The 12,710-nt window shown below is 41.5% G+C and overlaps 1 protein-coding gene across 1 annotated transcript in view; it reads left to right on the plus strand.

The window, feature by feature from the left end:
* The first annotated feature begins 1,736 nt into the window (after window positions 1-1,736).
* The window catches only part of fryb (furry homolog b (Drosophila)), a 52,484-nt gene continuing 41,510 nt past the window's right edge, over window positions 1,737-12,710 (plus strand). Inside the window, exon 1 of the mRNA XM_070916687.1 lies at window positions 1,737-1,983. Coding sequence (XP_070772788.1) covers window positions 1,737-1,983 — 247 coding nt within the window. The remainder of the gene's footprint in view (window positions 1,984-12,710) is intronic.

The raw sequence follows: 12,710 nt of genomic DNA on the forward strand, positions 1-12,710 counted from the left end.
ATACGGGATGAACTTAAGTGTATTTATGAGAACCAAGCGAGGGTTAAAGAAGAGATACAAATGACTGGCTTTGTTGTTTAAGAACACTGAATAATTTATACTGCTTTAGTGTCAGTTTTGTATGTAAAAGGGCTCCTATTTACTTTTTTGAAAACGGTTGTATGGAAGATGTTACAACAGACTTTTGTTAAGCAATATTTGTTTAGTAAAATTGCTTTTAAAGAGGGAGTGGGTCCATGTCTTATTTTAGCATTGAGAGTGAAGATTGCCTGATTTTGCCAGCATTACAGGACCACATGTAATTAGGGCTAGACCATAACAGTACACTGTATTTCCTGTCAGATTTGTTTTTGGTAGATAAGAGGCAGGGAGGTAATTTGGGTTTTGAGACCTTGGTTAATTCCTGGTCCCTTTTCAGGATCAGACCTAGAACGTGTTTGCCCTAAAGAATGACTTTTACTTTTACTATTTACACCATGACATTGTATATGGACAGCAGTTCCATACATGCAGTTGTCACTGTTTTTTTTAACCAGCTCCTCAGTAAGACAGATGAGTATTTAAATGCATACTTGTCTAGCTGTGGGGGCAGATTTGAAACTGCTTGACAATGCCACTTCAAATTAATCTTTAAAATACATCTGCTAACAGACAACTTTCACAAAAACACTCTCTGTCCCTGTGTGTAGGATTCTTCCTGTTTGTGTTTGGCTTTGTTTCCCCCTTCTGTAAAGGGGTGTGTCTGCCCTCAGTAATCCTACACCATTAACACATTGAGGTTACTGTAACTGGCTAAACAGCCTCGACCAGTGAGTACAGGGACTCTAACTCTTACTCACACCCACATGCCATGTGTTGACTGTCTGAATCAAGTAGGTGCATGCCATTCTATCGTGCTTTACTACCATGTGAGACGGAAAGGATGAAACAAGAGGAAGGAAACAGGTGTGCGAGCGAGGACACGAAAAAGAAATAATTTTCTCATTGCCAAACAGTCCGTAGTGACAGGAGGGGGGTAGTTGGAAAAACCCCCAGGGAGAGAAAAAAGAGAGAAAGAAGACGGTGAGAGGGAGAGGGAATAAGAGAACCACCCAAACTTCCCAAACCAACCAATCAAGCTGCGTTGTTGGAATTGGATCCCTCCCTTGTTCACCACCTGAGAGTGGAGAAACAGAGCTGTGCCTCAGAGACTCAGAGGAGTGAAAAAGACACAGAGAGACCGAAACAAAGAACAGGTGAGAGCAAAAACAGGGCATATAAGGAGAAGACAGCTGTACTTTTACAGAAAATAAAATTGCCTCTCAAACAAAAGAAGACACAGAGATTGTTTTTTTTTATCTGAAGCAAGAGAGTGAGAAACGTGCTCTCAAGAGGAGAACCTGAACTCTCAGGAGAGCTGTGTGTCTGTAACAACAAAGCAATGAGCTCACTGTCTCTGGATTGAATGAACTCGACAAAAGAGAAGAAACCCTTGAGAAGAAATTGGATACCAAAATGTGGGCAAAAAGGAGATGAAGAAAATGAAAACAGGGATTTTAGGACTGCCTGAACAGTCTGTTTAAATCTTTTTTTTCTAAGTGTTGCTTTTCTGGAACAAGTTTTTTTCGTTTTTTTCCTGCTGAGTCTACTGTCAAATCATCATGTAGTGTCTCCTTGCTAGCTCCAAGGAGGGCCAGGTTTTGACAGTAGACTACACGGAGGGGGTTGCGCTCCTGCGGCTCGTGGATAGTGGAGACATGTCTCTAGAAGATGTAGGAAGCACTACCAGCCTTGGGGCTGAAAGTGGCGCTTCAGACCACTGCGATGGCCACTCTCTGAGCCAAGGTCAGGACCAGGATCTGGAGAACCAGAGCCAAGGCCAAGATGGGATAGTTCTGGAGCGTATTGCCTCTCTGTCGTTGGACATGTTTGACCCCAGTGACTTCACCGGGAGGTTTACTAAGATCCAGTCTAGGTCCAGAAAGAGGACAAGGATCCTTGGAGGTACGTGCAAACAAGCTTGGGATCTTTTGTTTTTGTTTTTAAGAGCCAATATTAGAGTGGCGATGAGAAGAGTAGACAAGGAGAGAACAATTATCCAAGGAGTCAGTGAAACGCAAACAATTTGGTTCTTAAATAATCCTGATTTGTTTGAATGTGAATGCTAATATGCAATGACCTGAGGGTTTTCTCAGGCTGGAAATGGTAGAAAGGCTGGTTGAACATCCAGCCGAAATAATGACCCTCAACTCCCCTGGAATGTGGGCTGGGTTTTTATCCGACCTGGGATTTGAAAAAGTTTTAGATCTCTTACTACCTGTTTAGACACCCTCCGTCTCTCCATGTATGCCATAACAAGGTTCTTCTTTGCTGTGACTTGAGGACTCGACTTGACAAGTGTCTTTGTTGTGGCTTTTGTAGACCCCATGAAAAGTGATACCTTCTGTGTTTTGAGAAAACACCATAAGATTACTCCACTAATCCTTATACTACAGAACGAAGAAGACATGCCTGTGTGGTTCTGGAGTCAGATGTGAGAGCAGTATTTTTTGCCCAAACCACTCACTCTTTCTCAGCTTACCTTAACTTCTGGGAATTTCATGTCCAAACACTTCCAACTGTCGGGGAACGCCAAGACCTTAAGTTGTCAGTCAAAGTATGATAGAACAGGGCGTGTGGTTAAATTCAATTGAGATATTACTGATTTTACATTAAAATACCTATATGTATACACAACATTTTAGCTGACTTGTGTATTGTTGCAGGATGACCTGTTTATCTGTGACACTTGACCTTTGTCCTTGTCCACTCTGTAAAAAATTACAATAGTATCAGTTGTTCTCTCAACGGACAAACAGATCTAGTGTTTCTGTCTATTCTTGGAAAGCAGTCAGGTCAAAATCAAAAGGAGGCCTTACACTTTCAGTACATTTTCACATTCATTAACCTAGCTAATGGTGTTATCCAGAGTGAGTAATCCTTTATTCCTCGGTCACCAACATTACAACCAATAATAGTGAGGAAGGAGTTGAAAGGAAAGACTAAAGAGTTCAAGGCTAAGTGTCTTTACAATGAACCTTTGACACCAAAAGGATCATGTTAGAGAGACGTGTAACGAAAAGTCAGGAGAATTGACTTTTCAGATAATAGCATATCAAGGCAAGCAGAGCAGAAAGGTTTTGGGAGTCGTTTTGTATCTGACTATACATATTTCAGTGAGATTTGGCCGAACTTCAAAAGAAGAGAGAAAAGTGGGCGTACAGTGAAAGGGGAAATCTGGAGTGAGGTAGTGCCTGTGTAACCAAGTACCACCTGCACAAACATGTCTTTCAGGAGCAATTAACAGCGACTTCTCAATAAGTGAGCACATAGATCATAAAGGTGAAATTGTCGACACAAGACATGCCACTAAATTGAATATCATGGGACTTCTATGCTGTGATAATGTGCATGACTGAGGTTTTGATGTTGGGGAGACAGGTATGCCTGGCATGAAAACCAACCACTGACAAACACACATTCTTCCCAAGAGTTATCTATTTGATTAACCCAGCTGTGTCAAGGAGACACCACTGTGTGAACTGTGAACCTCAAACAGTCCCTCTGGGGTTGTGTGTGGCTATTTTGTGTGTGTGTGTGTGTGTGTGTGTGTGTGTGTGTGTGTGTGTGTACTCATCTGCTGTGCTATGATGGACCAGCTAACACCCACAACCACATGTCAGATGAACATATGTGAAAGACGGATGAGTGGCACATGTGTAGTAATGTTGTCTTGTTTAACTGAAATTGACTGACAGAAATGTAATCTTGAACTATTTTGACAATCGATTGATTGTTAAATTATTTTTTAAGATAACACACTAAACATTTCCCAGTTACAGCTTCTCCAGTGTGAGGATTTGCTGCTTTTCTTTGACATATGTGATTGTAAGCTGACTGTCTTTGGTTTTTGGTCAGTTTATGACATCTCATTGAGCCTTATGAAACCATGATGAGCACCATTTTCACCATTTTCTGACATCTTATATACCCAAATGATTAATTGAATAATCAAGAAACCAATCAGAAGCTTAATCAATCAATATAGGCTTTTTGGCAAATATAGCACGCACTGGGGAATTTTTTGCTTCAACTGACTACATTTACCATCAACACTGAGTGGACATCCACATAAATAAAAAATTCTCTTTGAGTACAGCTGGTGTCTAGTGCATATCCAGAAAGGCCAGACATGATTCCTTGCCCTCAATGTGTGTGTGTGTGTGTGTGTGTGTGTGTGACCACATGTGTGTTGTCTTTGGTCAATACATTTTTACTTATGCGACTGCTTAAAATGCCTTCAAAAGAAAGATTAAACACGTCTTTAATTTCAGGTTAAATGAGATGCAATGCAATGTAAATGTTGTGCGCTTGTCTGTGTGCGTGTATGAATATATGTACATATGTGTGCATGTATGGCTGTGTGTGTGTGTGTGTGTGTGTGTGTGTGTGTGTGTGTGTGTGCGCGCTGTGTGTGTGTGTGGAGGAGTCACATTCCAACAGCTGGCATGCCCAGGCCCCTGCTCAGAATGTGAGGAATCCTAGGAGCTCCATAAGGGTGTGTGTGTGTGTGTGTGTGTGTGTGTGTGTGTGTGTGTGTGTCTTTATGTCCAGGATTTTTATTCGTAAGCTGAATGAATGTCACTCTGTGGCAAGTGTGCCCATATTGTCATCGTAGGTCATGAATTTGAATACATTTTCATATCTTGGACATGAGTTGCACTCCACTCGCACGTTTCTCTGCCCAACCGAGCAGCTGCACCTTCTTCATAGAGAGATCTCATTTACATTTAGAGAATAAAGAGACAAACTGCTCCTTAATTTGGACATTTCTGTTTCTCTTGATTTTGCCATTTAATCTCTCAAGAAATGTTGGCCTCGCCCGCAGCTTTCCCTCTCACACAAAAACTGCATGTGTCATGTTTAGTTTGCCCATACATAACAACTGAAACCTCCCATAGTCCCACAGCTGGCACTCTTAACTTTTTAACCTAATGAGAAATGTGAGGGATAGGGTCAACAAACTGTAATCCTTGGCATGTTCATACCCCTCTTGAGTAAGAAGACACGGAGATGAGGTCACAGTGAGGTTGAGATAACACAGAACAGAGCTCGGCTAAATATTGTTTAGTAGTCATCTTTGACTTCAGCTGCTTGGTGCATCAGCAAGTGGAGTTTATACACAGAAACTTACATGGGACGTTAGGACAGTTGCAGGAGAACACGTTGAAAATCATATTTTGTTTGCTTTTCTGCGATTGTCAACTTGGCTTGATTGGATGAATCAGTAAGCAGGTCAACACAAAGGCATACATTGTTATTTGCTGATACTGTTGGCCCAATAATGACAGTAATGGAGTAAGCAGAAGTTGCAGACAGGAATAGGTCTGCAGTGGTTCTCTGGCTATATTTCTCCTCCTTTGAGATTAGACTGTAATTGTCTGTTAATGTGAACCAGGCCATCTTGTGCTTGGTAGCTCTCCTGTGAGTTTGCAGCTTTGCATGATACTGTATCTTATGCACTTTTTACTCCCACCCTCCCCTCACTCTCATTTTCCTGCCTCGGTTCTCCCTCCCCTCACCCGTTCACATGTCCTGTGGCACTTCCGCAGTTCGTCCAGGGAATTACATGATGACCCTAATTATCCACTTGTACTTCCACTCTTACTCACCCAACCATAGCATCATTGCCAGGATGGCCATCATACCTTTCTGCTTAGACAGATGATTGAGGGAATATGTGACTGTTTAAAGCGGAGGGAGAGAATTCAGTCAGAAACGTTACTTAATCTCTATTAAATAATCTGTTAAGAATTTAACCACAGCAGTAGGGAGGAAGGTTAATATCAGCCATAAGTGAAGTGATGGTAAGTGTTGGTGTTGGCCTACAAAGTTACAGAAAAAATAGGATTTGTTGGTTGCAGTTTGTAAACATTCAAAGTTGGCCTGTCCTTACTGTTTTTTTCGGTTCTGTGCTCACAATCTGGCAACTGGTCGCCATGTTTTTATAGTTCCGCCCTCACACCCTGCGTGCTGTTATTGGCTGGGGGCAACACATCCACCGCCCAAAGGTTGATGCCCAGAAACGTCCCAAACACAGCAAAATAAAAAATATAGACAGAGAGCAGGGTCTCTGCAGATGCAGACACCGCCACACACCTCTATTAGGTCATAATTGATGATTGAGAGGGATTATTTTTGGATGAGTCTATACATTGTGTTTTAGGGAAATCCAATTTATTTGACCTTTCAAGGAGGGACGTAACAAATTAAAAACCGAGTGGGGTGGTAAACCAGTGAAATGGTAAAGGATGTTTCATCAAGCAAGCCCACTAACTGATTTATTTTACTCACTAAAATCCCGCAAGCTAGGATAAGCAAATGGTAGGGCAACACTAGCTGACTGTTTTGCTTCAATTGATTTCTTAGGCTACATTTCACACCATGTCTCTGTCTACTCTTTGACATTACACAACGCAAAACAGCAGAGATGGCAAGTTGGCACTTGGCAGCATTAAATATTGATTGTTTGAAAACAGAGCAGCCAGCTTCATGCATCAGGTGCCATACCTGGAATGAATCCAAAACATTAATTTACTTGTTAATTTAGCTAAGCAGGTTGGCAAAGCATTAACATTGTATTGAAATGCAAGTGACACAAACAAGTTAATTATATGTGCAGTGACACCCCATGTTACTGCTGTCATCACCTAAATCATCATCATCATCATGTATTCCTGCTGTTGGTTTAAAGCAAATGTTCTGGTTAGAGCTAGACAGATAAATCGTCCAGATATTAGCTTATTGCAGATATATGTGTATTATAAGTAAAAATAAATTACATTACAGAAATGCCAAACTAGGTTTGAGGTAATTTAGAAACATTGTCAGCTTTTGCTAAATTTGGTCCACTGACTGATTTTTCATCAGAAAATGTCCACAATTTTTAAAAGAAAAACAAATCTAAGGGAACCATATCAAGATTGTTGTTTATGTCATGTTTTGAAAAATTACTATCCCCAATATCTCATATCAGTACCGGCCTCAAAACTCCAGTATCGTACTAGTATAGTACTGGTTACACAGACATCCTTAAGATCTTTAGTACACAATTTGAAGCATTGTGAGTACTTTGACTTTAAAGGCCAAACAGCAGAAAGTCTTTTCTGTCAACTTCTGAGAGTCAGAAACGGCAGTGGCTTAAAAACTAATTTCCCTTTCACTTTTCTACACATTTCGTTTTTCCCAGCCAGATTCAACCTCCCAAACCCGTTCCAAAAACTTAAAATGTAGCAGATTGATACTACAGACCGACAGACAGTCCCCAGGTGGAAACCATTAGTTCCCATTAGAGCACGCCTGTTACAGTTGTTCATTGTGCACGAGTACTTCCAGAGTATTTCCAATCTTATGTCTCCAAACTGCCTTTTGGATATCTCACATGGCTCAGTATCAAACAGTCTTTGATATAGTCTCCGATACTGTCCAACACATAAAGCCCAATGGATTGGGGCGTGTAAAATACAATCTCTTCTGGGCTTTTAGACTTTTACTCAGTGAGTTGTTCAGATATACCTGGATAAACATACTATAAAAATTCACACACATTGGCTGGAGACAAACCAATGGACTACCTCAGGAAATAAACTTCTGGCTGACCTGGTTATACACTATGTACTAATCTGCATAGCACACTGTTTTTGCAGGAAATATGTAAATTAATTGTTTTCTCTGAAGAGGAAATGATACAAGATGCGCTCTAGAAGATTTAAAGTCAAATTTGGAAACAAAGGAAAGCAAAAGGTTTCCCAAAAGGTTGTTATGCTCTTGGAGCTGTGTCAACATGATCCATAATTAATTTTATGGCTGTGTCCGAAACCACTCCCTCAATCACTCCCTCACTGCTCTCTATATAATAAAAGCTTAATAGTGTACTCAGTAAATTTCGGACACTTAGGAATCATTGTCATCATTGACAGGTGTGGAGTTACACAATGGTCATTATTGCATCCATAAAATGTGGCTCATTGCATTGTGGGATTGTTGGCAGAAAGTGTTTTGTCCCATTGTTGAATTTTTCAGAGCACTATAATAAAGGGCGTAGGTTTGGTTTTATTAGAAACTACCATTTCCAATGTCTACAATGAGCCTTTAAACTCAGTAGATAATGTTTTATTTCTATCTTCATTACAAAGAGCACTGTCTTTTACTGCATTGTCTTTGGTTGATGATCAGTTTTAGTGTCTCTTTAGGAGTATTATCTTTAAATAGAAACAGCTATATTTTTTACTGGAAAATGCAGAGGAGTTGACACTCTTTGTGAGCCCTGAGTATTGTCTGCAGGTCCTCCTCTCAAGCTGCATACAGCCTCAACAGTCTTCATAAAGAACGTAGGGCACCTTGTAATGTATGTTGCAAGAAAAAATTCTGGACACAGAAATGACAGACAAAAAATAAAACTGAGACAGCTCCAGGAACATGAAAAAGGATCAGATCTCTTCTCAGTTTTTATTGTGCATTGCATTGTGGGACAATAGTGTCCAACACACTCATGTTATGTGCAGTATGGACTCGGGCACGTGTGAGGCAGTGATGCTATTGACCAGTTATTATTCCTGGCTATTCATTGGTGCTGACTGCTTGTCAATGCTTCTCTTGGCTCTCATTGGCCGAGGTGGGCTTGCAGCATGCTAACTCAGCACTTCTTGTGAGACAGAACTGGAAACCAGCAATCAGGAAACATTACGTTGCTGCCCTTTTCTTTCATCTTAATTACAACAGTATCCCTCCTTCCACTGTCTCGTCATTGTCCCTCACTCAGTAATTTCCTCCTTCCCATCTTCTCTACCTCTATTAACTGCGATCCCTCTGTGCAGTGCTATTGACTGCCCCCCCCACCCCCCGTGTTTCCTCTAAGAGGATTGGCTGCTTGCGTCTACCAACATCTGTGTATCACTGTCCTGAGAGAGCAAAACAGAGAGGGGATGGGGGGGTGTTAGCCAGCAAGATAGCAACACAGAGCGAACCAAGGCTGAGTGCCGCTCTCTTTTTATTTCTCTTTGACACACACACACACACACACACACACACACACACACACACTCTTTCTTGTGCACGCACACACACACTCAGCAGCAGACAGCTGCAACATCCGCATCGCTGACTGCCCACCCGCATCCCTCTCTCCTTCTCTCTCGGAGCGCACTCCTCTTTCTCTCACTTGCTCTGTCCGCAACGCCTCATCCTGCCGTCCTGTCCCCCCTCTGCTGTCTGTCACCGTGGCGACATAGCCTCTGCAGCCATGGCGACCAGCCAGCAGGATTCAGGCTTCTTTGACATCAGCATCAAGTCTCTGCTCAAGTCCTTGGGAGGGAGTGAGTACAGCTAGCGCATCACAGTTGTTGTTGCTGGTATGCCAAACAAATGCGATGTGTAGCAGACCGACGAGTCGTCAGTAGATCCTGCAGTGTACAGACTATGCTTCGTTTGTGTATCTGTGTGTGTGTGTTAAGCGTGGATGAGACTGAAAAACAGGCAGCATACAGCATGATCCACACTGTCAATATTTGGCAATGTTACGTAATGGAGTTATGGAGGGCAAGGGGTTGAGAGAGAGAGAGACCTGCTCCAGGGGTTAGTTGAGGGTAAATCTGGCTCCTCAGCAGTTTTCTATATGAATTATACAGCACATTACTCAGCAAAAGAAGAAGTCTTGACTTTGTTATAATCTTTGTACCAGAAACACAGCTCAACCAAAATTATAAAACAGATCTGTACCGTATGTTTACATGTGTTATCACGTCAACCCTACTTCATGTGCTGTTTACAGCCCGAAAGTCAGTGTTTACCAAGCAGAACATGAAGCTACTGTATGTCACTCACAGACTGGGATGTCTGGGATGAATGCCCAGCAGCATCATCCCCGACTGTCGCCAACTGGACATACTGTACTTTCCCCCACTTTCAGCAGTGGGCTCATAAACCTGAGACGTTACAGTAAGCAGAAAGCACTGCTATCTTATTTCACCAATGGGACTCTAATATAGCCATCACCTTGCTGCCTGTACTTTACCTTTACTGTAACATCAATGTTTTTCTGTTTGATGTAGAGGATGCAGAGATCAGCCAGCGGGCTCTCCTATTGTTGTGCCTCTGTGATTTTCATATATTGACTGAACACTTCCTGTGTTTCATTTTGTGCATGTATACATGTATGTATGGGTAGTTTTCTGTGATTAGTTTAAGCAGAAGCCTCTGTGTGCTCTGTTGCTAAATGTTCTTCGTGTTGTACATGTCCCTTTCATTAGATACCTTAAAAACGTTTTGGTGTGTGTGTGTGTGTGTGTGTGTGTATGTGTGTATGGTTAGCAGGGCAGCTGTGTGGAGCTCATATATTAGGGGTGTGCTGAAGGTTACTGTCAGCAGGTGTTATGTTGATGTAAGGGTTACAGAGGAATTGCAGGGGATGTGTTGATGGCTCCCCCTCAGCCATTTATGATGAAGTCATAAAGAAATAAATCACAGGGACCGTGATGAGATGAGTATTTGTTTCCTCATTTCATCTCCACCTTCTTTCAGCTATAGGACCTAATTCAGTCGTGTAGGTTTGTCTCATCCAAGGTCATGATAATGATGGCAGTCAGAAGGCAAGAGAGCATAACCAAGAAACAGATAAGTTCATGTTAGGTTTATGCTTTAAGCATAAGTCACTGTTTGATAGAGCTGACCTCATCAAGTTGAACTTGTTCCATCCCATGCCAGCCGTACTGAAATAATCATGTGTTGGCCTGTATCAACACACGCATAACTGCAACAAGATAACTCAACGAGATTTTATTAGTTTTTTATTTTTATTTTCCAGTGTTTAGTTTTCATTCTTTCGTGGTATTGATGGGTAAAAGAAATGTAAACAAAGGGATCACCCCACTATCAAAGTGGAAACGGTAATGTAACCTGTCAGCTAAATCTAAGTTATGATCATTTTCTTATGCTCTAAAGGGTTTGTTTACATCTGTAATGTTTGTAAGCATATGAGTAGAGGAGGCCCTATATTTTGAATTATACTTAACACTTAAACATAATTTATATTTTTCAGTTATATGTCAAATCCTTTAATTGTATATGCATGTGATTCAAGTACAGATTTACCTTTGCTGCAGCTCTCATATTTAACTGACTATGGGTCAGTTAGTTAAAATGCAACCAACAGTAACTCAATGAAAATGCTGGAACATATTAATCACACAATGAGAGTTTGTCAGCTGCCTCCTCTGACAACATACAGGTTTGGTTCTGCTAGGTCTTGTAGAGGACAGTCAGTGTGTTTTTGTGGTAATTGTCTGTGCTTTTAAAAGTGACTCATCTTACTTAGACACTGGCAACAAAACTTACAAGCAGTACAGGATTGATTTGTCTTTTTACAATCCAAGAAAAAAGAAATGCCTACCAACCCAAGTTAACATCTTGGCCTTAATTTCAACCTCTATATGACGACTTATGTTTGATAGCTGCGTTCTTGATGCGTCAGGGTGTGTACATGTGTGTTATCATTCTGCCTCACAATGCATGTTAGTCATGATTCATCGCTTCAGTATGCTTGTTTGTCTGTATGACGTAATGGACGATGGTAAACCTGAATCTACATGTAAACTCGTCTCTCTACTAGGACTGTAACTAACGGCTACTTTCAATACTGGTTAATCTGATGATTATTGTCTCGATTGATTAATTTTGTTGTCTGTAAAATGTCAGAAAATACTCATCTTGCTTCTTTCTTTCTTTGTCTCAGTCTTGCTCACACAGTATGTTAAATAAACCTTTTAGGATATAAAATGTGATTAAACCAAGTTGTATTGACTAGACACAACAGATTTCTGCTGATTCATCTCTTAAAATGCTGAGTCAGGCAAGTGTCTGCGAGGGTCCTGGGAAGTGCTCTGGTGTGTTATATTGACATCTCTATCTGGCACGTTAGGTCTTCCTACTCTCCTCTCTTTCCCCACCCACATGCATATGGCTCACACAAACACATGCATGTACACATACACGCACCCCTTAAATTCATGTCACTGAGAAGCTGTAACATATTATCTCTGTTAAGAGTCAACCTTGTATTCACTAAATTAGATCAGTGCCATTTGCTTTGTAGTTTAATCACATTACTGAGTTTTCCTGATTTGTCACTGCCTGCCCCGGAAAATTGTCGCGTACGTGTGTATGTTTGTGTGTGTTTGTGTGTACTTGTGTATGAGTAGGGGTCAGTGGGAGTGGTGGGTATGTAAGAGAGTGACCTCCAGTGGTCTATATATAGCGCCTCCCTCCTCCCCTTGCCTCTCTCTCGGGGCAGTGTTGAAATTCCAACCCAACTCTTCTGGTCAGACCTCCACAAGGAGCAGACTTTACTTAACTGCTACTGACAACTAGCCTAAAGGACAGCCACAAAACCACTCTGAAAGAAGTACTTCATTTCAACACAACTTTCCAATGCACGGATTCCAAGGTCACGGGAGCTGTCGTACGGAGAAGTGATGGCAGGCCGGAGGCGGAGCAGAAGCTGTTGAAGTTGAAGTTGAAACTGATAGTTGGTTAACCGGCTCATATAGCTCTCAAGCATGAGGCCCTACGCAGCGTCTGATCTACCTAAGTCTCTGCTGGAGCAGCACAGTGGAATATTTCTTGATCCCTGTTGGTAG

Source organism: Enoplosus armatus, chromosome 13, assembly GCF_043641665.1.
Source record: "Enoplosus armatus isolate fEnoArm2 chromosome 13, fEnoArm2.hap1, whole genome shotgun sequence".
NCBI lineage: Eukaryota > Metazoa > Chordata > Actinopteri > Centrarchiformes > Enoplosidae > Enoplosus > Enoplosus armatus.